Source organism: Neodiprion pinetum, chromosome 5, assembly GCF_021155775.2.
Source record: "Neodiprion pinetum isolate iyNeoPine1 chromosome 5, iyNeoPine1.2, whole genome shotgun sequence".
Classification (NCBI taxonomy): Eukaryota; Metazoa; Arthropoda; class Insecta; order Hymenoptera; family Diprionidae; genus Neodiprion; species Neodiprion pinetum.
In genome coordinates, this window is record NC_060236.1 from 2632817 (window position 1) to 2658842 (window position 26026).

General features: G+C 38.6%; 2 protein-coding genes across 9 annotated transcripts; one reads left to right on the forward strand and one right to left on the reverse strand.

Annotated features, from left to right (window-relative positions):
* Positions 1-17: 17 nt before the first annotated feature.
* On the reverse strand, positions 18-3362 carry Rad51D (Rad51 recombinase D). Of its 4 annotated transcripts, none has more exons than XM_046625236.2 (5): positions 3135-3362; positions 1231-1389; positions 980-1092; positions 693-900; positions 18-608 (listed from the first exon to the last, which is right to left on the reverse strand). In XM_046625236.2, the coding sequence occupies exons 2-5, from the start codon at positions 1372-1374 to the stop codon at positions 135-137; spliced, it is 939 nt and encodes a 312-aa protein (XP_046481192.1). In that variant the 5' UTR covers positions 1375-1389; positions 3135-3362; the 3' UTR covers positions 18-134. The 4 variants fall into 4 exon arrangements, with proteins under 4 accessions (XP_046481192.1, XP_046481189.1, XP_046481190.1 ...); XM_046625233.2 differs by lacking the exon at positions 3135-3362 and adding an exon at positions 2325-2429; XM_046625234.2 differs by lacking the exon at positions 3135-3362 and adding an exon at positions 1815-1953 and having other exon boundaries at positions 1231-1379.
* Positions 1925-25960, forward strand: dom (domino helicase). Of its 5 annotated transcripts, XM_046625211.2 has the most exons (33): positions 2532-2779; positions 4539-4735; positions 5098-5797; positions 6209-6337; positions 7238-7464; positions 7573-7899; positions 8208-8418; positions 8509-8726; positions 8825-8959; positions 9198-9288; positions 9557-9744; positions 9833-9943; positions 10218-10533; positions 10786-10960; positions 11046-11232; positions 11638-11774; positions 11895-12081; positions 12188-12533; positions 13010-13090; positions 13178-13438; positions 13776-14089; positions 14194-14489; positions 14558-14930; positions 15021-15217; positions 15595-15709; positions 15811-16167; positions 16265-16486; positions 21952-21987; positions 22078-22246; positions 22338-22825; positions 22915-23208; positions 23344-24462; positions 24550-25960. In XM_046625211.2, the coding sequence occupies exons 2-33, from the start codon at positions 4550-4552 to the stop codon at positions 24859-24861; spliced, it is 8505 nt and encodes a 2834-aa protein (XP_046481167.1). In that variant the 5' UTR covers positions 2532-2779; positions 4539-4549; the 3' UTR covers positions 24862-25960. The 5 variants fall into 5 exon arrangements, with proteins under 5 accessions (XP_046481165.1, XP_046481164.1, XP_046481166.1 ...); XM_069136397.1 differs by lacking the exon at positions 6209-6337 and having other exon boundaries at positions 2533-2779; XM_046625209.2 differs by lacking the exons at positions 2532-2779; positions 21952-21987; positions 22078-22246; ... (2 more) ...; positions 23344-24462; positions 24550-25960 and adding an exon at positions 1925-2099 and having other exon boundaries at positions 16265-21025.
* Positions 25961-26026: the final 66 nt, after the last annotated feature.

Below are 26026 nucleotides of genomic sequence, written 5' to 3' on the forward strand. Positions count from 1 at the left end.
AATCTTCGCAGTATGTCTTCATTGTCGACACATTTACTTTTTATTCAGTGACGAACCAAGTATTTATACATTTTTTTTTTTAACAATAATAAGTTATAAAACTTTATAAAAAAGACACGAGATAAGAGACAAAGTTACACGACACCAGCGTTGGTTATTCGAATATAACAAGTCGAACCTGACGGTAGATAAGAGCTTTTCCACACTGTAATCTTCCTACCTTCAGACTTCGTATTTTCTAATAGTAATCTACTATTAGGAACAGAGTGCCAGTATGTTCCCAGTGTTGGTTTTACAGACGACAGTCTTTTCAGGGGCGATGAATCTGGCTCAGCGTAATTTTGCCAGTAGGTAACTGAATTGGTGGTAATAATTGGAATGTTAAACTCTCCGGCGACCCATCTTATCAAGTTTGAAAAGATGTTCAGAGAATAAGTATATGTGAACCTATGCAAGTCGGGATCAAAACTAAAGAATAGAGCTGGTAAGGAGTCGATTATTACTAGCTTCGTATTGGTCCACTGAAAGCTATGTAGCAAACTCAGTACTTCCTGAATCGTTTTCACTCGTGTCACGCTTATACGTTCCAGTACTAGAACCTGCATCTCCTATAAAATAACAAGACAAAAGCAAGTTACTAGATTAATTAATGGATCTAATTGTACAATGTATAATATGAGCCAAATTACTACCTCGCTGCATCCTTTATTCTCCAAGATGATCTGAGCTCTTGTAGCAGAAAAATCTGCATTTGTATCAATGTAATGAACGATTCCATCAGAATTTTGAGCAACGTTAACGGCAACTGTATGACATAACTGAGATTTTCCGGACGAGGATACTCCGCACACTTCGTGTATTTGTCCTGCATACAGGCCTCCTCTCAGTAAATAATCCAGACTGTGAAATAATTATAATAACATCATACCGGTGCTGTCACTAATGTGTAATATTATCAATTCATTATAATTATCAACACCTTTGAATTCCAGTTTTAGTCACACCATTGCAACTAGCCTTCAGTAAATCTGGTCCTTTATGAATTTTACCGGTATATAACTTTGTGACCGTGTTCTTTAGATCCAATATATCCTACAATTGATTTTTTTTTTTTTTATTCAACAAAATCGTGACAGAATAGTTGTAATATCGGCGAAGTAACTAAAATTAATCTTTTATTAAAACGGAAATAGATGTAGGTAAAGTGCGATGATTTATTAATTCTTTCACCTGGTAAGATAGGCCTGAGTACTGCATTAACTTTTCAGAATCTTCTGACATAAGATCAAAGACTGTGTAGATCTTCTTACTCTGTAAATTCGAAACTGCTGACTCAGATAGTTTCAAATGCAGATCTGTGGTTATTCTCGCCATTGTCCCTAAAAAATGCTATTTACATACATCTTCGTGAGTAATATGCACGCAATGTTACTAATTATATTAAACGAGAAGTACGCGGTTAACAGCTATTTCTATAAAATCAAATTTAAAAAAGGTGAATAAGGACAATACATATTGCGGATTTTTAAAATAAAAATCACGCAGTACTACGCGCATCAAGTGGCTAACGGTAATTATTGACTATCGAAAACATAACGCTTCGAGTAGTATTCCAGTATTGAAATGATCCCGGCGTCGTGCGAGCAAGTGCCCGCAAGTGCCACATGCATCCAGCGTGCAAAGTTGTTAGGAGCACGAGAATTTAACAGTCGAAAGTGTAGCGTACAGAAAAGTTTTAACCGTAAGGACATAGAGGTAGAGATTAAAATGTACTAGTCGTGCCAAATAATCGTAATTGAAAAAAAAATATATACCGTCTTTTCACGAAAATACGTGTATTGTCTTAATTAAACATGTTCCCGGGAAACTCGTTGGTTCTTCGTCGTTATTCGCGGCGGCTTGTTGCAATCATGCCGAACCACTTTTACCATCCGTGTATCGAGATCAGGGCACTTCGCGCAACCGTTCGTTAGAGTAAACTAGGCAGAATAAAAAAAAAAAGAATAAATCAGAAACAGATGCCCGGAAAATACAGCCGAACAAGTTTTAAGCCGAGTGAATTCAGCGTCATCAAGGAAAGCTGAAAACCGGTGAAAAAGGTGAGTCGTGAGAAACAAAAAATTATTCTCAGAAATATTTTATTCATGCATGTGTGGTAAGAGGCATGCATGCGCGATGCGAGATACATTCCACGCTAAATCAACGGCACAACGTTTTGTTCGAATCGAATGTCGGAAGTAATTAGAGTAAGCTTAGATTTTCCGAATTTTGTTGCGTATGAAATTCCGGTTATATATTACTTTTTTTTTCTCCGAAAGACTAACCCTCAGGTGATATTGGATTGCTGATTTGACCGGTGTGGCCGGAAGTGCGTACATTCGATATTTTGCCCTGCACCAATCAGCGACGAGCATTTAGGCCACGTTGCCGCGTCTCAGACAAAATCTAGCCAATGAGAGAAGTTCTGTCCCAGACGCAGCGACACCTATCGTCGATTCTGTAACTACAATCTGTACCGGAGAAGTACGTCAAGCAAGGCAACGGAGCTTTCGGGTTGCGGTCCGATGAAATTTGTCGGGGAGCCGTCGCCATGTTTAGAAGTGTGTGCGTCCTTGAGAAGAGTCGAGCGCAAAATGTTCTCTTAAAATATGAGATATAGCTCACGTGCCGAATATTACGTGGGGTACCTAATTACGCTTTAACACATTCTAATTATCGGTGTGATGTTATTTTTCGCGGATGGCTAACCTACGTTGGAGAATTTTGTGATTACATTATGGTAAGTCCGACCATCGAAGGAGGGCAACGCCAATATGGCGGACAGGAAATTTCCTTTGTATCGGAGCGGGTTTGCCGACGCAATATGAAAAAAAAAAAAAAATTCTGATATCGTTGATAGTTTCTCATTTTCTCATATTTATACCGGTGATGAGAATTTTTATCCGCGTTAACCGTCAAGTTTGGAAATTAATTTGTCCATTCAATATTCGATCTATTTAAAAAAAAAAAAATTTTTTTTTTTTTTTTTACATTGTAAATTTTTTTTTTTTTTAAAACGCCCATATACTACTTCCCTGCTCAAGATAGCCCGCGAAATTTGTCGTGAGTTTTTTTTCCTCTCCCTTACAACTTACCCACTTAAACTCCTTAAGTAAATCGTGTGAAAATTACGGAATGCCGAAGCGGTGCTCGATATATTCCGTATTTGGCCGTTTGCATCCGACGGCGCTCCGCGGGTAGAATTGCGAATACGATATACGCCCGAAAATCACGCCGGCCATCAAACCCAGACTGCTTGTATGCTGCCCAGCGTGAACGCGATTTCGAGATCGCCGCTTTTCGCGATTGACGAGTGACGACAGTCTTGTATTAACGACACCGCGTGGCGGTCTCAGATTTTCGTTATCGACCACAAATGAAGCAGCATTATGTGTGAACGAAAATAAATCACGTCAAACTTTTATTTATCTCCTCGGATTTTAACAATGGTATTTTATCACTCGCGGTTGTTTGAATGTACGTATAACGCGTAAACAGTTCTTGACTCTCATTATTATTGTTATTTTATGTTTATACTACACGTCGTAACAGTTTGTCAATCATCACTCTGATGCTTATCGCTAGAATACAACGATGACATTTATTTTAGTTTTCTGCTATTCGTTCCCAGGAAATATTGGGATCTACGAATATTTAAAGTGAATTATTCGTTAATCTCTACTTGCATCATTTGCATGATATAAATTTTTCGTCGTAGGTTATGTTATATTTGGCTTAAGTTTACAATCAAAACTGAAAATCTTCTGTAGAATTAGATTCTTAATCGTCGTGTTCAATTATTTCTTTTCTCTCTCATTGTTTAAAATATAATAGGATGTTTAAGATTGGACATACGATTGATATGCAATCACACTTTTTATCAAGTCAAGTCAAGTAAATACTTGAACATGAGAAGTCAGAAAGCAAACTGAGCAGATGTGCAATGTCGAAGTTGAGTCAAGACAACTTTAATTCAATGAATTTCACTGTTTACTCTTTAGTAGAAAAAGTTCATAATGCTGTGTATTTGGGTAAAAAAAAAAAAAAAACCAGTCATTAAAAAGCTTAGAAAGGTTGCATTGTCGCACAATTTTTTTTGATGGCATATATGTCCAATTATAATAAATTAGCATTTTTTTTTCATCAAAGAATTCTATACAAATTAACAAAGATAAATATTTATCTAGTTTATTGTTGCAACCAACATTACACGTAATATGGCTTGAACTTGTAGATCATAAAATTATATTACTGAAAATTATGTGAGTAACATCAGAAATTTATTTAGTAGAATTTATCAGAGATAAACTCTACAAATTTATATGCATGAAAACCAGAGTGCAATTTGCATACAAAGATTCGTTGGAATCCTGTTTTGCTATCACGCCGGTCAATTCAATTTTAGAAATTAAAATCTCAATATAAGTCTTTCTCCAAAATATAATGTATCTCATTATTGAGGTCCAGTTCTGTATGAAAATGTTAATTTTCATTTTCAGTGTGACGTGCGATGAGTGATAAGCAGACTGCTGCTAGTCTACCGCCCCTGGTTGGGGGCGGAGGAAATAATGGGAGCTCATCCCAACAAACAGTTAGACTACAACAAGTTCTGGCCAATACCCAGGGCCTTAACGTCCTCACAACAGGTGGCGGACAACAATTTGTCATCACTTCGCAAGTTCCTGGCCTCGCACAGGTGAAACGGAAGTTTAATATTAAAGGGTAGAAACAATCACATGGAGTTTTCAGGGTGCCCATAATACCTGTAAATGTTGAGAAAATTTTCAAATGGAAATATCAGAACATTTTTAAAATTGAAATATGCAAAACTACTGAAGAAAATCTGCCACCCTGACAATTCAATTATTCTATAAGAGCGATCATGATGAGAATACCAAATCGAGAAATATCAAGATTCATTCAGCTTGCAATTACTGTCGAAATCGAGGCATTTGCCTGAATCCTTAGGATAGAAAAAAAATTCAATCACCACTTTAGCTACAGATGTGAAATTGAACTTGTATTTCTTTTTTCTCTCTTCCCTTCAATCAAAATCAGGTTATACCTGGAACAATCACCACTAATGCTGGTATTCAACAAGTCGGGGTTACTAGGATTGTCAATATCAGTAGTACTTCGCCAAGAGTTAGCGTCGTTGGAGTTGCAGGTGCGAGCAATTCGCCGCTTCCGTCTCCGACTCGCAAGAGTCCTGCCAAAGTCGTCTTGTCGACGTCTCCCAAGCTGGTCAGAACAACAACACCGAATGTATTTGTCACGCCGACTTCGCAGAGTTCGGTACAATCTCCGCCGGTGAGAAAAAGACTAAGGCTCACAGAGTCGACCGAAAAAGCAACTACAGTTGAAGACTCATTGGGCTACAGAAGACGCATCATGGAACATAAAATGACGAGGATGCGAGCGATCCGAGAAAAGTATGCTGAGAATGCATCTGAGTTGTTCTTCCTTCATGCTGGTGGAAATATGATGGATTTTCAAAACTGGAGGAAGCAACCGTTCACTGCCCAGTACTTGCATTTCTTGAGACAGCACAGACTTGATCCCGAGGATGACGACGAGGATTTGACCGTTCCTTTGCCTGCGGTCATTTCAGACGTGCCAACTTCTAGCCTCACAACCAGTTTCGTCGCTGCTGCTTCCAGTAGTCAGGGTACCGAAGTAAAAATTCCAGGTGCAGGCGTCACTCCTGTCGCTGTTTCTACCACTCTCCCGGCAGCCGTTGCCCAACTAAGCCAACAAGGTAGGCAACTAATATTGAAAACAGACACAATTTTCATCCACACGACTTAAATCTATCCTGATATGAAATTTCGTTATTCCTCAAATACCGTGGTAATTAGTCGTTGGGGCAAACTTGGAAACTCATGACAAAGAAAAGTTTGGGGCTATCGGTGAAAGTCAGAGATTCCAAACTGCAAAGATCTCTGGGTACAGTGAAATTTCCCCACTGTGCAAACCATTCACTGCATCGAACGTTGATCTATGGATTTGCTCCATTTCCGAGACTATTATCATGCTCACGCAAAAACACGAATAATTCTGGATGCGGAAATGTCATCAATTTATTAGCACTATAACTGTCATGATGTTATTGAATCAACAGTAACGCATTTAGAATCACCATGCACTGAATCACTCATTTCGTAAATAGGACAAGTACCAGGTAGGCCCCAGGGAGGCCGCCACGGCATGGTGTTTGCGATACGACCAGCTGTACAGAATCCACCAGCCACTACTCACCCTTCACCTACCTCTACCATAGCACCCACCTTCATTATAGGTGATTACCGTAGGGCAGTTGTTTGGTGTATTTTCGTTTCATTTATCACTATTTATTTATTTATTTATTTGAAAGGACAAAAAATTTGCCCATTTTATAATCGATTTTGTTGTTATAATATAGTTATGTTCTAGTTAGCCAGTGTTCTTGATATCGCCAATCTATTAAAATGTATTTGTTATTTCTGAAATGCCTGATGTACTATCTTACACGATTATATTTTATCATGTTGCTATCAGCAATTACTGTTTCATGGAATTATGAGTTGATGAAAATTATTCTGCACTTTTGTGGCATTGTTCGCTGCTTATTTTCAAAGCCTGCTATTCCAAAGGCATTCTACTCCAAATAATCACACAACTGAGGGTTAATAATGATGGTTATCTGTTCTCCCCTTCGCGTTGTTCTGCTACATCGTTTGTGGTGCTAAAAAAAAAATACCTAGTAGATTCAAGGTATTGTTAAATGTCGTATCATCAATCTTTTAACAAATTTTGGTAAATTGATAAATTGTCATGTTTAGTTAAATTTCTTTAAGCTTACCCCACACAAATAAGCCGACTAGTTTGATGTCAAAGTGTCAACGCAGTGCGCTCGTTGTGGGAACAGTAACTCTGAACTTGTGTATGGCTGCTTAGTTTATCTATTTAGCCAAAGGATGTCCAGACACAGTTTAATATTTCCACTGTCGATCTTTGCTTCTGACTTTTAAGTTTGAAGTTGTGTTCAATGATCATGTCTCATTGAGTAGTTAAATTGATTGCAACCTGCAATGACTCCCTTCATCTTTTTTGCTCAAGTTTTACCTGACGTTATAATTGCCTGACTTAGTAATGTTGATATTATCCAAATATCAGTTGTTAAAATTCGTTAATTTTTTCTTTTTTTTTCACATTTTAGGTGGCACTCCCATAGTTCCGGATCCACCGAAATCATCACCAGTACAATCGAGTCCTGTTGCTGAAAGAATGCAAACTGCAGGAACATCGAATAAAACACCAAAAGTTACGACAAGTCTTACCTCTTCTCAGCCCGTTGTCAAGCTTATCAAATTACCAGCATCAACTGTAGTCTCTTCTTGTGACATGACAAACAATCAGGAACAAATTGTAGAAAAAGCGAAACAGGTAAAATTCATGGTTTTTTTTCAGACCATTAGAGAAAAATGAAAGTTTCATTAGAAGGTAAAGATTCACTGTCTGATTTCTTTTGGTTTTTTTTCTTCTCTTATTAAGGAAGCATACGTTATGCAAAGGATCTCAGAATTACAACGAGAAGGTTTGTGGTCGGAGCGACGGTTGCCCAAAGTTCAGGAACCTTCAAGAACAAAAGCCCATTGGGATTACCTTTTGGAGGAAATGGTTTGGTTGGCTGCCGACTTTGCACAGGAAAGAAAGTGGAAAAAGGCTGCGGCAAAAAAGTGTGCCAGAATGGTTCAGAAACATTTCCAAGAGAAGGCTGTTCAAGCACAAAAGGCTGAGAAGTCTCACGAGCTCAGATTGAAAAAAATCGCCGGTTTTGTTGCCAAAGAGATTAAAACATTTTGGACAAACGTTGAAAAGGTACACACAGAGTACTTTACAAATTTTCTTTCACTTTTTGACACATTATTTTTTCATTCATTATCTACCTTGAATATTTACCCCCACACAATTAAGCCGACCAGTTCGATGTCTTTAGTGTTGAAAAGGTGCGCTCGTTGTGGGAACAGTAACACTAAACTTGTGTATGGTTGTTTAGCTTTTATCTTGTCGGCCAAAGAGGTTTAGTAATACTATCAAATGTTGAAAGTTTATCCATTTTTTTTTTTTTTTTTTTTAAGCTCGTCAATTAAATTTAATATTTATTCTTGCTCTTTCGTATTTTCTAGCTGGTGGAATACAAGCAACAAACTAGATTAGAAGAGAAAAGAAAAAAGGCATTGGATCAGCATTTAAATTTTATTGTTGGTCAGACTGAAAAATATTCCACCTGGCTCACTGAAGGGTTGAATAAAGCCGAAGGAGCACCCAGTGTTTCTGCTTCAATGAATAGTTCTCGGATATCGTCTCCTATTACCACTGGAAAACATTATTCTGATGGTTAGTTGCTTACACTTCTGCTAATTCGGTCTTTTTGAGGATACCTGGCCAGATACAAAATGAATTTATTGTTATTTCTTTTATTTACAGATGAATTCGAGCCTAATCAAAGTTCGGATGACGATGAAGAGACAATTGCTAAGGCTGAGGAGGAGATGAAGTCGACGACAAATCACGTAGAGGAGGTTGAAATGTTGAAACGCGAGTCGGAACTTCCTTTGGAAGATTTGCTGAAAGAATTACCTCCCAACTACCTCGAGGAACGAGATAAAAGCCTCTCCCCTGGTCCGAACGAGGCTGTTGGAAATGTGAGTCTTGCACAAGGATTTGTACTCAAATTAAGTTTCAAAATCTCTATTTACGTTTTGAAATTTACTCACGCATTGCTGATTATTTGCAACAAAAGGATTCAAGTTCCATGGACGGTGATGAAGAATTTATCGCTGCTTCAGACGAATCGTCAGACTACGAGGACACAATTATGGAACAGGAGAAACTTGAACTTAATCAGGATCATAAACAGGAACTGAACGATCTCAAGGTAGTTTGAAATTATTTTTATATAACAATTGATGAAACTTACTAGATGTTATTCAGTGATGACATTATACACTTAACTGAAGGTACGAGATCCATTCAACTCAAACCTTTTCTGTGATGCAATCGAGGCATTTGTCTGAGAATCTAAAAATCCAAATTCACAACTTATAACGACTAAGCAGTTTCTTTTTTTTCTGAAAAAAGATTACAAAAATTGTAACATATCTGTCCTATCATAGGCTGAAAATGAAATGTCCATTGACGAGCTTATGGCGAAGTATGGGAACTTACCAGACGCGCCTATGGACGTTGATATAGAAAGTGATGGAGGTAATACATAAAGTAGTTGTCTCTACGAATTGAAAATACCTGTTTTAAGTCCAACTAGAAGTTAATTTTTCTTCGAATATCTTCAATCTGTGATGATGATATACACTCCCTGAAGGGGCGAGATTCATTCAGCTCAATCCTTTGCTGTGATGTAATTGAGGCATTTGTCTGAGATAATATTTATTCCATTTGCGAGAAATTATAGAAGTGTTGGTTCGATAAAGAACAAATTTTACTGAACTGGTAATGATAATATTTTGGTCCGTAGAGTCCAGCAAGGATTCAGTGAAAGATGAAGAGGAAGAGGAAGACAGGGTGGAAGATAGCGAGGTTGAAAGTGAAAGTGAAGATGAGACCAAAGACGAGGATTCGCAAACTCAAAGCGACGACGAAACTAACGTTGGTCTTAAATCCCTTTTGGAAGATTTATCAGTTGAAAAATCTCCAAACGATAAGGTGATTCGAAACTTTGGTCGCTTGTAAGGGATGATTGAGTCCACGGGTCAACACTTTTCACATAATTTGATAATTTTTGTTGGTACAGAGCATTGCAGAATCGATGGACAAATCAGACCAAGCCAGAAACGAGATGGATGATGTTGCGGCACTAGCTGAAAGCATACAGCCTAAGGGAAACACGCTGTTGACGACAAGTGTGAGTAGCTCTTCGCCTGAAATTTCATTATTTTCCTGATTTATATTGCCTTTGTGATCCAAGGTGATGTATCACATTTCTGATACACCACCATTTAACCGAAGGTAGAATAACGGTGGCAACTTTTACCAACCAGATGAATTTATTATTTATCACTCATCTGGGTGATGCGTCACAACAGTGTTGTTTCCTTACTTTTAGTCTTCAATTTACCTCTTCCGTGATCTTGGGTAGTTCAGGTTTCGTAATAAATTTGGTACACTGGTGCTTACAGGTTGTGACAAAAATCCCGTTTCTGCTTAAACACTCATTGAGAGAATATCAGCATATTGGTTTGGACTGGTTGGTAACAATGTTTGAAAGAAAATTGAATGGTATACTAGCGGATGAAATGGGTCTCGGAAAGACCATACAAACGATCGCCCTCCTGGCACACTTGGCCTGTGAAAAAGGCAATTGGGGTCCGCATCTTATCATAGTTCCTACTTCGGTAATGCTAAATTGGGAAATGGAGTGCAAGAAGTGGTGTCCTGGTTTCAAGATATTAACTTATTATGGCACACAGAAAGAAAGAAAACAAAAACGAACAGGTAATACTGTTGAAATATGTGTTATGCGATTTCTTGATTTATTTTTACAACCGTGACAAATTTCTGCCATGATGATAACAATACATATTTTCTGAGGGAGTGAAATAAATCCATTCGTTTCCTGTTTTTCCCGTGATGCTAAAAGAGGCATTTGCCTGATTTAGTTCTTTTTTTTTTTTTTTTTTCAATATGAAGTAATGTAAAACGCTCAATTATCGGTATTTATTTTACATTAGTAAATGTCTATTTCAGGTTGGACTAAGCCGAATGCCTTTCACATATGTATTACGTCTTACAAATTAGTTATTCAAGATCATCAAAGTTTTAGACGAAAGAAATGGAAATATCTTATACTTGACGAGGCGCAAAATATAAAAAATTTCAAATCTCAAAGATGGCAGCTTCTGTTGAACTTTCAGACTCAGCGGTTGGTATTCGGAAATTTATTTCTGCACTCTTCTCATCTGTTATCGAAATTAATTTTCTTAGTGCTGTCTACATTTCCATTTCAGGCGGCTATTGCTAACAGGGACCCCGCTTCAAAACAATCTAATGGAACTCTGGTCATTGATGCATTTTTTAATGCCAAACGTATTCCAATCTCACAGAGAATTCAAGGAATGGTTTAGCAACCCTGTTACCGGAATGATCGAGGGAAATAGCGAGTACAACGAGAATATCATCAGACGTCTTCACAAGGTCTGTAGGTACTGCTTCCTTTATAGTTTTTTCTTTTTTTTTTTTTTTTTTCTCGAAAGTCCTAACCCCGCAGCCAACGACAGTTTCAAAATTCTTTTTACCATGATCTTGAAACTGATTCAATTATATTCAGGGGAATATTAAACCAGTTCTCCATTAAAACTCATGTGTTGAAAAGTGGAAAATATACAACATGTGAATCCTGTCTGGAGAAACAAGTCAACTGTTGATTAAAGTTTATGTCTGCTAGTAATTGATTATGTATATCTACATTTTCCATGTAATCATAATTTCATTTTTGCACAAGTTTACTTTTTTCACAACCGCACCGAAACGACAATTGTGAATTACTTAAAACTTCGTAATTCACTTTCAGGTTGTATCATTATTTTTGCTTATTTATAGGTGCTCAGACCGTTTCTTTTGAGACGATTAAAGACAGAGGTTGAAAAACAGTTGCCTAAGAAGTACGAACATGTTGTCATGTGCCGACTTTCAAAACGTCAAAGATATCTTTATGACGATTTCATGTCACGGGCCAAGTAAGTGTTTGTTCTTGTTCTTGTTTTTTTTTTTATTTAATTATCATTAGCACTAACGTCTAGCAAGTGTCTAATTATTATCACTTTCTATGTTGAGAATCAATCTAATTGTTCTTTCAGAACTAGAGAAACTTTAGCAAGTGGTAATTTATTGAGCGTCATTAACGTACTAATGCAGCTACGAAAAGTGTGCAACCATCCAAACTTGTTCGAAGTTCGGCCTACTGTGTCGCCTTTTCAAATGGAAGGAATCAACTATGTGACTGCATCATTAGCTTGGAGCGCTCTCGATTATGATCCTTTCAAGGTAAACTGCACTATTGTTAATCACGTAAATTACTCATTTTTTGCTTTCATCGGTGAATTTAAAGAAAAACTGTAATTTGTAAATATCGAGAAATGTTATTTTTCAGCACGTCGATCTATCCTGTCTGAATCTATTCTTGATAGACTTGGAACTTACCCTAACAGCATTCGTAGCACATAGATCCAGGCAATTGAGAACACCCCGAAAACTCATAGAGGAAATCGATACTCAGCCTGATCCACCTCCGAGGTGTCCATCAGGGAAAATTAAAATCAACGTCAGGCTGTCTAACCAAAGTAAAACCTCGACAAACACGAATACAAATGCTACACCCCAACAGCAGCCTGCACCACCGGCGAAATTGAAAAGCTTGACAGGACTTCTACCAACTCCAAAGGTCGGAACATCGCCATTGATAAAGACATTGAACAATCAAACTCCTTCCGGACAAGGTACAGTGTGTTCAATAAGTTGTTCAAATTTACTACATTTGCCATCTCTATTGAATTACTACTTGTCACACGTTTTTATAATTGTTAGTTCATTCCGAGAATTCACACCGGTATTTGCATCGCCGATCAGTGATTGTATATCATTACAATATACTTTTGCAGTGGTGCTATATCAAATCTACTTACTCAGGCCAGCTTGTTCACAATATTGTCATTTATGGACATTCTAGAACTGAGGATACAAAACATCTTCAAAGCAATTTTCCAAATTTGTCGTGTATGTGTGCGTGTGTGCATATGTGGTATGTTACAGAATCACGCATGAGAATTACTCTTTCTATTTCTTTAATATTTCATGGCACTTTGTACTTGAACGAATGGTAAGCGAGCGTAATATTATAACTTTGTATTTTAATCTGATCTTGATCAATGAGGTTAATTTCTATGATTTTAAATATCCAGGATAATTGTTGCAGGGGTGACTTTGAGGGTGGCCAGTGGACAAGAGCTACAAGGTTATTCGGTACAGTTGGTGCAACATCAAGGTAGCGTCAAAGGTAAGTAACATTCCCAAATTATTGTTCATATCATAATAATCTAGTGTGTAGAAACATAATGTCTGATTTGCACTTCTTTGTAAAAAGCTATTCCTGTCGCCACCTTGGCTCACACTCTGCAAACAACAGTGAATTCTATACCAACAACAGCGACGATGAATCCGCAACGTATTACCGTAGGGAATGCTAACATTAAAGACGGTATTCAGAGGCTAGCGACGCAGACTGTAACTGTAAAACAAGGAGATTCTGTCCAAAGAATAGCCGTGCCAAGTTTTGCCCAACTTGTCCAGACATCGACCGGCAGGCACATTATTCTCACTTCAAATCAACAAAATACCAACACAGGTTTGGATAATTCGGCTGAATTTTGATTGATTATTTATTTTATTTTTTCGCAATTAGTAACAAATTTTGGAAGTCAAGTAAATTGTACCCTTATCCAACCGCAAAAATAGCTCTATTATAGCTTAATTTTGCTTATTTTATACTTGGGGTGAAAGTAATAGAATCCCTATTTAAACTCAGATGTCATATTCAATGTTTGACGTGTGAATCCTGTCTAGGGAGACAAAGTACATTAATATTAAAAAAAAAAAAAAACATGTTAAACGTCCCGAAATTTACATTCATGAATGAAATTCACCAACTGTCCGACTGATGTCCTTTTTTCTTCTTGTGTTAGTTTCATTTCCTGTAATGACATCAAATGGTCAAAGATTGACTGTCTTATCCAAGTCTTTAATGGGTTTGACGACATCTGTTTCAACGGTAAACAGAGTTATGTCAGGTGTTGTAACCACAACTACTCCTGCAACCAGTGGTAAGCCTATAATGAGGGTTCCTCCGCTAAACGTTACAACCTCGATTCCTCAAACTACACCTGGAACACAGCAAGTACAACAGCAACCACTCAGATGTGGAATTGTCACTAGAAACTGCCAAAGTACTGCGGGTAAAAATCAGATCAAGGAAATTCCAAAATCTGAATTTCATTTGGTAAGTTGGGGCAGGCTTCCCTTATTCGACAATGTTTGAAGATAATGTGAATAAAATGGCCTTAAACATACTAACACGCGCAATTTTTTTATTTCATTGCACAGCCCCAACTGGACGAAGAACGCAGGCAGCGGAGGCAAGCTAAGCTTCAAGCAATCGCGAATGTCAACGAGAGGCGTTGCGCAGCTTGTCCGTTTTATGGAGAGGACCTTTTTGACGCTCTCAGAATAGCCAAGCCAGCAAAAAATTGTTGTTGGCATAGCGAAGGGTGGTTAAATTGCAATAATACGCATAAAAACCCTCGGACCAGGCGAGAATACTTTTCACGCACTGAAGCTCTCGCTGAAGCTATAAAGTCTACCGAATTAATCGTCCAGCAGCTCCAAGAAGTTTTTGAAAGGTAATCAATTTCTGGATTATCCTTTGATTGAGATTTATAATCAATTTTTTTACACGTAATTTCCTCAGGTTTGTGGTTTACGTGCCTGCGGTACGAGCTCCTATGCCAAAGTTTCATGTTTCTCATCCACCTCCACACAAGCTGTGGGGTCAGCAGAGACTGCAGATAGAATTGCAACGTGAGCTCTCTCCAAAGTTAGCACTTTTTCATCCTGTTGCCAGTGCGATGTTCACGCAGTTTCCAGACCCCCGCCTCATTCAGTATGACTGTGGTAAACTTCAGTCGCTGGACAAGTTACTGCGGAAATTAAAATCGGGCAGTCACAGGGTTCTAATTTTCACTCAAATGACCAGAATGCTAGACGTTCTTGAAGCTTTTCTCAACTTTCACGGACATATTTACTTACGGCTCGATGGCGCAACAAAAGTCGATCAAAGACAGGTATGTTTGAACAAATATAATAATTGAAAAAAATTTATTCCACATACTTTTATCTTTTCTTATTCATGTGTTACATCGAATATTATTTAGGTATTAATGGAAAGATTCAACGGCGATAAGAGGATATTCTGCTTCATACTGTCAACAAGATCTGGAGGTGTTGGTGTCAATTTGACAGGTGCTGACACTGTCATATTTTATGACAGCGATTGGAATCCCACAATGGATGCTCAGGCTCAAGATAGATGTCACAGGATAGGTCAAACCAGGGATGTTCATATCTACAGGTTCGTTATCGCTGTTCCTAATAATGTTTTGAAAGATATTATTTCTGGTATATAACCAGAACGGCAGGATCTGAGTTCAAATCCCCAGCTCGTTGATAAGAATCTGAGCGACAACTTGTAATATAAGACTGGTCACTGCACCCGGACAAGGCTCTCTACAGTTTTCCCCGTTCCCTGTGCAAATGTGGGTGTTTCTAATGAATATTTTAAGACTGCTAGAGACGTATTATGGTGGTCACTAAGCCATTTGTCTCACCCTGCACAATCTATCCGCTTACGGGGACATACCCGCAAGGGTATGACGGGACATGTCGCGATTATTATTATTATGCAACCAAACGTAACTCTGGTGGCTCAATTCCCGTATCTGTTTACAGGCTAGTCAGTGAGAAAACTGTGGAAGAAAATATATTGAAGAAAGCAAACCAGAAACGATTACTCGGGGATCTTGCGATTGAAGGTGGAAACTTTACAACGGCATACTTCAAGAGTGTAAATATTATTTTGTGTACATTTGTAGAAGTAAAACAAACAATATTCATTATACACTCGGCAAGAAGTTCATTCGCTTATAAGTTTTTTCGAATTTTCAGTCTACCATTCAAGATTTATTCAACGTTGATCAAGCTGAGAATGACGCGTCCGCCAGAATGGCTGATGTATTGGAAAGAACTAAAGAAAGAGATAAAATAAGTCAACGTGAGCTGCTAGCTTCCACAACGCAACCAGCGTCAGCTCAACCGTTAGAAGATAAGGCTGCAATGGGCGCGTTAGAAAGCGCGCTTGCCGCGGCCGAAGAAGATCTCGACGTGCAAGCCGCTAAGACCGCAAAAGCTGAAGCTGTTGCCGATTTGGCTGAGTTTGACGAAAATATTCCACTCGACGAGGTTGAAAAGGAAGACACGCAAATCAGCAAAGCTGAACAAGAAGTTCAACATCTCGTACAGCAGGTAACTAATCATATTTATACTCGTGAGTATGTCGGAAAAAAAAGAAAAAAAATTTCGAAGTCATTTATTCTTTCTTCTTTCGTCATTTATTTTGCAGTTATCACCGATCGAACGTTACGCAATGAAATTTGTGGAAGAATCAGAAGGTAGTTTCTCGGCGGCTCAACTAGCGGCGGCCGAACGAGAACTTGAACAGCAGAAAAAGGAATGGGAATTGGGTAGGCTGAGAGCGTTGCGTGAGGAGGAGGAAAGACGAATGCGACTTGCGGACGATGACGAGAAGCCGTTGACATTCGGACGCGAGGACGCCCAAAATCAGGTTAATAGTACTAGTAATTCTAAGAAACTAGCTATTAAGAAGACGCCAGCAAGTAGGCGAAGCTTACGTAAGAGAGGGAGTCGCGGGATTCGTGAATCGTCGGAAAGTGAGCCTGAGACTACCACATCAGAGTCTGAGTCTCAGGAGGATCAATTAGAGGACAGTCCTGACGAAGAATCTAGCCACACTGAGAGTCAGAGTCAGGAGGACGAAGATGAAGACGAGGGAGATGAGGAGGAGGAGGAGGACGACGGCGGCGGAGGGGGAGGAGGGGACAGGCGAAGCAAGTCCAAGAGCAATGGCTCGTCTAGAAATAAGAGTAAATCCGGTAGATCGAGTGACAAAAATAAATGGGATTTAAACAGCCCTAGAACGAGGTCTAGGGGTGATGTAAAAATTAATCTATGGACCTTGGATGTAAAACCTCTACTTCCTGGTGTGAAACCTGTCTCTTCTACTAGGCCTCCTAGGAAACGTGGAAAATCAGGATCCGACGACGTGATCATGCCTCCTCCACCTCCTGATGCTTTGTCAAAAAAAATTAGCAACTCACCCACAAGCATTTTCCATCGTAGGCCTGATACACCTCTACCTATAGCTGGTAAAAAGGTTGTTAATTTAGAATTGAAAACTCAGAATAAACGCACCGGGTCTAACAATAGCAGGGTTAGGAAAGTAGAAAATCACGAATCTCTTAATTCTAAAGGAGCTTCAATTAAGTCCAATACTAGTAACATTGCTTCAAAATTTAGTAGCAGGGATTCTAATGGTTTGGGGAAAACAGCAGAACGTCAGCGACAGCCTGTCGAATCTTCATTGGTTATTGACATAAAATCTGATCCGTTGAACGATATTAAAGACTATACAAAGTCACAGACTGATGAATCGGTAAACGCGACTTCAGATAATAGTATTGAAGTAGAAAGAGTCAAGACCTTCTCGCCTTCATTGTTATCTAGTGTCGAGTCTGGCAATGATGGAGAATCGGAAATTCCTGATCTCAAAGATTATAGTCCTCGAGAAAGTAGAAAAAAATGTTGCAAAAAATCTGATGCAAGGATCAGCTCTGAAAATGAGGATACGGAAGAAACTGCCAATGATTCTATATCTGTTGAATTTCAAAATTGTTCCGATAAGAAGACAGTGCTTCTGAGGAAAAAATTTCGCACAGCCCCAAACAAAGCTGCTGGGTACATGAGTTCAGAAAGTTGTAACGTAAATTCTACCATTCGAAGTTACAATTCAGTACACAAATTAAATTCTGACTCAGATTCACAGGTATGCGGAAGTTCTAGGTCGAAGAACTCCCATTCGTTTTTGCCATTTGTGAAACTAACAAATTCTCTGTGCTCTTCTCGGCCTGAATTTGGTCTCGTTGAAAACTCGATCTCAAAAAGTAGATCAATCAGCCCGACTCCTGTGGCTACTGAAACGTGTAACACGAGCTCGTCTCATATTCTCAAGAAGACCGTATTAAATTCAAGTGCAGAGTCAAGTAAAATACGGAGTATAGATAATCAAGAAACGACTGATACTTCTGATTCTAAGAATTTGCCGAAATCTTCCGATCATGATTTGCAGGGTGTTAAATCTGGTACTGTCATTCACAAATCTAATTTAAACTCCACTGTCAAGTCCAGAATTGCGAGGCCTGATACTCCGTTCCCAGGTGTCACAACTAGGAACAAAAGCTCGACTGTCAACGCTTATTTAAAAGTTCAACAAATGCCTCCGGATATGGCAATTGTTCTAAGACCGAATACTCCTCCAATGTCTGGAATTGAGACCAGAAGAATAACAAGGTCGGGTGCTACTCAATATAGTAGCGGCTCAAATGTAAACTCTAATTTACAAACTGGTATTAATAAACCCGTTACGAAAATCGGAAGAGCACACAGGCCTGATACTCCTCTCCCAACATCTGATTTAGGCAGAGTAACTAGATCAGGTTCTAGTAGACCGATTACACCTTCACCTCAGAAACAGACACAAAAAATAGTGAAGAACGCAATTTTGCCAGATTTCAAGGTCCCAGATAATTCCCAGGTTTCCGATCTTGATCAATCTAATGAAAGCATCAAATCCGTGGAAAGTTCCTCTAGTTCGAAATCCAGTACGTCGTCTGGCAGAGAGTCCGTTAGACTCTCTAAACGGAGTTCGAATCACAAACCTGAAGAAGAGTTTCAAATCCCAACTGAATGTGTTAGGAGAACGCGTAGATTTCAACAGAGTTTAAATACTGACTCTGAAAAGTTCATCATACACAAACGGAGACCCGATACTCCTTTGCCTGTTTCATCTCGTTCGTTCAGAGTTACTCGATCAACCGTAAATTCAGAATCGTCGCCGCGATCCAGTATCTGTGAATTTTCATCTGGCATTCGAACAAGGGCTACTAGACAATCGGGTGTGGATTTGAGCGCGGTAGATTCCTCCTTGTCTAATCACAGATTGGATGTTGTTTCGGTAAATGTTGAAATGAGTGATACTAGCATAAATTCAGGCCCGAGCTCGAGTACACAACCGACTGGCCACTTATCCCCAAAGCTGAAAGCAAACCTAACAAAACGATTATCAAATATATTGGGAACTAAGGCATTTTGCGAGAAATCCAGTATTTCTGACACTGATACAAACGCTAATGCTGTTGACGCGAGGCTTAAAAGTCGGTATGGCGTCCCTGTGGTCGATCTTTCGGATTGTCAGCCATCCGGAAAGAGCCTACGAAAAACTATCCCTTCCAATTCAGTGAAGCCAGACTCGACAACTAAAACGTTAGATAATGATGGCAAGTCATGTTCAATAAGTAAAAAAGATAAGGTGGATGGTACTGATTCTAAAAAATCTACTTATTATCCATCTGTGACACTAGAACGTGATGTTAGTAGAAAAACTCGCGAATCATCTGAAATCAGAAGCAGTAGCAATCGTTTTTCATTATCCCTGAACCACAGATCACAACAGCTTATGCCTGCATCTAAACACAGACTTGGCGATATGAAAAGTTTGAAGTCTTCTAACACACTCGAGTCAAGAGCAACCGATGATGGATACTTGTCAAAATCCGCAACCTTGCATAGGTCGAATACATACTCAAATTCCTATTCATCCAAAGCTTTTGTACGTGTCAGTAAGTTGAAGAGTAGCGAAGGTCGAATCAGTATTACGTCGTCTTCATCATTGGAACAAAGTTCCGAATCCATCATTACAAATAGTAATGATACCGAGGAATTTTCGCATCCTGATACTCTAAGCCTTGATTCCTCGGATGTTGATATGTATTCGAAAATAGTGAAATCGAGTCATTCTGTGTCTGATGATACTGCCCATGATTCGGATTCAGAAACTAGTGAAAGACAATCCTTGGCTTGCGCTGACTCTACCGTACTAACTTATATTCGTAAAATACCTGGCAGTAATGATTTTGAATACATACCTCCGCCTAAAAAGTACAGAAAGAAAAAGAGAGTAAATCGCATTGCATCGGTGATGCCCAAGACTTTATTAAGTAACAAATCAGGTCAAATTGAGGTAGCTGAAATTATAGATGAAGAAGATAAAAGCAGATTTCGTTTTGGTAACAGATCAACTCATCATCTTACAATTAAGCCAATGCCTCCTCCTTCTTCAGAAAAATCAAACAATAGCCCAGTGTCTTGAGTTCCACTTAGGCTTTATTGTTACCCATCTTAGTGAGACAGCATCACCGTACAAATATTAACATTTTTAAATTCCTGCACGCGAAAACCATGAAGAATGGTTTTCAGATTTGAAACAAATTATTGCTGTAGTTTCCATCTCATTCTTCTTCTCCTCCTATTTTCTCTCTTCATTTTTTCATTTAATTTTTCTTTAAGGAGCTCTTGTAAATATTGGCAACTAAGACAAAGCAAGTACACAGATAGAATGTCATTGTCCTGAGTACAATTGTCATGCTTATTTTTATTTCTAAATTTTTTTTTCTCATATAACTTGTAAAGCAAATAATAATAAGATAATGAACGTGTCCGGTGGACGTAACTCTGTAAATGCTTAGGTTATCTACATAAGTAAGTAATGTTTCACATAAAAAAGAAAAAAATAAACAAGTGGATCATGCTCTTGACTGTACTATATTAGTTTAGATTTTAGAGGTGGGATATCCTTGATAAGTTACAGCGATGCGTAGACATAATTGAGTTCAGACCAATGGCGAGAATTCTTCACATCTCTTGATAATAGTTGAGACAAAGATAAGGACAAGAGAGAAAAAATAAATACCATTCAGCATAATTGCGATGAGCAATGACCACTTAATTTCATTGAGTACATTGTAAACGTCATATACATATACATTATATATATACGTATACGTACATGTATATAAATATATGTATATCGTAAGTCCTATGAAATCTGTGCGCATTAAAAGAGCCCCACTGTAATATTAGCGATATTAAGAAGTTGTATGCCTGTATTTTGTATGACCGAGTGAGTCCGAGAAAGTAAAAAAAACGAAAACAACAATAATAATAAACGAAATATTCCTTGCTATGAAAATGTGTTTTCTTATTTCTTGGTGCGTTTCCAAGTCTAATCAAAGGTTCAGTTCCGTTTTGGTGTCAAAAATTTTTGCTCAGTGTGCTTGTTTATGTTTGGAAAAATAACAAATCATTGCTTATTCATTCAGTGATTTGATAAGTATCAGTTTGGTGTGGCAAGGCTGTCATGACCGCACTTGAAGAGAGAAAAAAATCATAGCTAGAATTTTATTCTAGAAGACAATACATATCAGTACACAGTACAAACCCCCCGATAATCGATAGTTTATTAAAATGGCACCAAAACACTGCCTTTGCCATTCCAAACTTGGAGATAGCCAAGATATAAGCAGGCACATGATTGAGCGTCCATATGAAATTGAATTTCTATATACGCTACATGATATGAAATTGATGATAATATTGCCCAGAATGGACTGAATGAGCCTTTGAATGGATACAAGGCAAATGCTTCCCTTCGTTTTTTTTTCTACTGTTACGAACATCAAGTTCATGCATTTTTTTCAAGGAGAGTAGTATGAATCAAATTTATGAAATTGAGCCAGTATGCATAGATGTTCAGTCATGTCGTAATTAAGTTTCGAAAATGCTTATTTGGAAGAAAAGTCATATTATTATTACTGTCTGAAATACATTTTATTTTATTTACTAACAGGAATTTTTGAAAATTATGATTCCTTGCATAGAGTTTTCAAGTTTATTAAAAAATTTAGAATGACTGGTCTCGTCTCATCTGTTTGTTTTATCTGATACAGAACCTTCTGAACGATACACTTCTCATTATTTTCATTCCATTAATATCTTCGCTTTAAATAGTTAGAGTAAGTAAAAATGAGAATATTATAATCCATTTCTCACAATATGAATAGTCATTATGGGTGAGTTAAATTAGCTGATTTATCATTCAACTTTGCTGTATTGCAGATATGGTTGTCAGAGAACACCATGGAGCAAATGCCGGTCAGTATAAACCTTATCAAAAAGCTTGAACCTACAATCAGGTATAAAATATTGTAACATATGAATAAAAGCAATTATCGCCATAATCAGATGTGGTGTCCTCCGACGCCTCCGACAACAGATACTGACGTATACGTAGACTTCTCTCTGGGGTTTTTATACGAATCAACTCCGATGTCGGAAGCTCAACTGCCGCCGATCTATGTAAAGAAAGAACACAAACGGAGCAGAGTGGACGCTGGTTCAAGTGATAGAGACGGTATGTCACTGGTGATTTTTAATATCCAAGTAAAACCTGGTACAAGATCTTAGTTTACAGTACAAACTTCAACAATTTGCTGATATCGCAGGTCACCGTCCCATCAAAATGCGCCACAAGGAAGAATCCGTTTACGCACCACGTTCTCTGTTCGATCGTCCATCTCCAGCTTTAATCAAAATGCGACGTGATATGAAGTTGCAAAAGTATCGAGGTATCGTTAGACCACCCGTTCCAATACCTGGAATAAAACCGTCCCCAGCTATGAAGCCTACACCGGAACCGGACCATGTTCTTGAGTGGATGATTCACGAAGATTGGGCCTTACTCCAGGCAATTCAAGTATATCAGGGACTGCCCTTGAATTTAATGATACTTTCTCCTGGACACACGCCTAATTGGGACCTGGTAGCTGACATAGTAAACAATACGTCGCGAATATATCGCTCTCCAAAGCAGTGTAGAAACAGGTACGAATCTGTAATCGTGCCCCGAGAGGAGGGCAAACTTCTCTACGACACTACGCCAAAGAAGCAAAAGAAACAAAAAGGACTTTACAAAATGCCGCAAGTTTCAGAGGTGAGAATTTTCAATTGATGATTTGACTAATGATTTGAAAAATAAGTTTCCTATTTTTGCTGATCACGTTCTGTGCTCTTTGTTTTCAGCAACAGACCAAGACAAATCGACCAATGCGAACATCACAACTATACAATCAGGATAAGAATCATTCTTTCACATCTATGTGCTGCCAAAGATTTGATACGATCAAATCAGTGTCAAACAAACGAACTCCAACGGTGAAACCGTTGCTTGTCAATCCTTTGATGAAGAATCCTAAGCACGCAGCAGTTTTAGCTGAATGCGGCATTCAGTATGACAGTCCACCAGCTCCCATTGAAGTCGCTACACGCAGGGCAGATAGAATTGCAAAGGAGAAACTCAAGAATGCTGCCAACACAGTGAGTATCGTTACTAGAATTCGTAGGACATGGAAATATTCGTCAGTTTTACTGAGATTTGACTAGATAGATTGTAAAACTTTCACATACCTTGGATAAAAAAGTTGTATTCTAACACATATTTGTATTCAACAGGCATTAACAGCAGAACAACAACAGCAAGCACAACAAGCTGCCGCCCGTTTGGCACAGCAGCAGCAGCAACAGCAGCAAGTCCAACAGCAGCAAATTCAGCTGCAGCAACAGCCACAAGTGATCGTTAATACGCCTACATCACAACAGCATCAGCTGACGCAGATTGTTACCGCGGTAACAACAGCCATGAGTACACCTCTGAAAACTCTACCTTCGACAAACACAATAGTGACGAGTGTAGCGACGGTCGTAACTACGACTGTGAAGTCGAGAACTCCAGGTGCGATAACTATGCAAGATGTTCGGCCAAGTCCCACCGTCGTTAGCGTTGCTAACTTGCAGCCTGTTCAAAGAATCACGAACACCAACTTAGTATCCGCAGCGCAAACTCCATCTGCCATAACTCAGAAGGGAATAGTGGCTGTGACAGTTGCTACCGCGTCTGGTAGTAAAACCTTGACTCCTGCTCAGATTCAGTATTATAGACAGCAGCAGCAAGTATTTCTGAGGCAACAGCATCTCAAAGTATTACAAGCACAGGCGGTCGGTGGCCAGAAAGTTTCGGTCGCAGTCTCAGCAGCGGCGGCTCAACAAAGGGCTGCGCTAATGAAGCAGGGTATCACCACAGCGACTGTTGCTCAAGCAACAGGTGGTAAGCAAACCGTTGCTCGAACCGTGTCTGAGACAGAGGTGGCTGCCTTGATAAAACGTCAAGCTGTTTTGCAGCAGCAGGCTAAAGCGGTAGCTCAAGTTCAAGTTCCCACTCAAACTGGGTTAACACCTGCTCAGATATTCGCTCAGGCTGGACTGCAGGTCCAGCAGGCTGGCACTTCTGTTGGAGGAACACCAGTCGCTACATTGGTCAAAGCAACTGGCGTTACTGGAGTCAGGGCTGCTACTCCGCAGCAAATTAGACAGCTCGCTCTTCACCCGCAGCTCTTAGCACAACGGAAATTACCGGGTCAAAAAGTTGCTCAGCTTGCTCAAGTAGCTGGAAAAGCTGGAGTACAGACACAGCTTATTGTGCAACAAAAATCTTTACCTGCTACCATGACTGTGCAGCAAATTCAACAAGTTATGAAACACGTGCAGCCATCGACTATGCAACAATTCACCCATGTATGTTTAAGCTTTATGCGTATTATTTTTCTATCAATCGATGAACTGGGTTTCATGTATTTTGTCTGCTGTTTTTGATTTGTATAGGTTTCTGCCGGACAAGCAGTTTCGCAAGCTGGGCAAGTTGTCCTTGCTAAATCTCCGCTTCAAACTCGGGTGATACCCGTCGCATCGAGTTTGAAACAGACTATACAGGTTGTCACAGCAAGCAGCGCTCAGCTGCGACAAGGAACTCCGACCCAGGGAAAGCCTGTCGTAACAACCGCGAGAGGTAGTCCAGGTCCAAGTCAAGTTAGGCTCCAAACAATTACTCATCCACCCCATTCACAGCAGCAGCAGCAGCAACAACAACAACAACAACAACAACAACAGCACCACCAAGATCCCCAAACCAAGTAAAATAGGTACAATGTAATTAAAGTAACTAGATACCCTCTCCGTAATTTTCCAGTGGTTCTTGTGTAAAATATATATTGGAATGATAAAAATTCATCTACACGAATATGTTATCATGATTCAACGAGTGATTTTACCAGATATGAATGACTCAATGTTTAAAAAAACATCGGGATTGTGTTGTTTTGTTATACGGTTGCAAGATTAATATCTCTTCTACTGTTTTTGTCCAGAGCTTTCTAATTCCAAGTTTTGCATGAATTTATTTCGTAATGTCTGGCTAAAGAATTCAGGAGTAAGGTTTTTCCGTTTGAACATAAACAGAAATTTTGGTTGGAAAGTAATTTTTATTTCTATAATGTATGTATGTACTATATAAAGATCTTTTCAAGCGTGTATATGTATGTAACTGTCGAAAAACCTTGTTGCATCACGCAGAGGAAGAAAGAAGATGACTAGTGTTAGGAGAGAAGTGGGAAAATTCCCGCTATCAAAGAACGTACTTCTTTATGGAAATACGATTTATAACTTGTAAAATACATTATCGATCGTCACATTTGATAATTTTCTCTTTTTATATATGAATTCACTCCTCTACTGGAAGTTATAATCGATTCTGTTGTAACGTTGAAACTCTTCAAGTTATATTTTACCGTTGATAAACAAATAAGTATTCATCAACGGCAATATGAGAAAAATGATACGCTTTTCCAATATCATTTATTTTTTTAATGGTATAGCCTTAGCAATATTGCTTTTCGAAAAACTCAATATAATTTTTTACTTAATTTTATCAATCTAGAAAATTCAAGCATCTAGCAAAGTTTTTAATTATCTCGTATCTTTAGTATCTCGATACTAATTTGGAAAAAGAAATTATAAAAGAGCATTACTTACTGTACATACAACAACAATATTTATAGGGTGTAGGGTTATTATTAGTGTTTATTTGTAGCTATAATATCTCATGAGTATATTGTATTTAAGAATTTATCGATATGTGTACCTATTGTACAATAGCATTATACTAAGGTAATTTATGTATTATAATGGTTGATCGAAGAGACTAGCAACTCTGAATAAATATAATGTACATTTTGAACTATGTGGTTTGAAATTAGCAGCTTATATACAAAAACGCTTCGTCTATTTGACAGGCAAAAGGTGA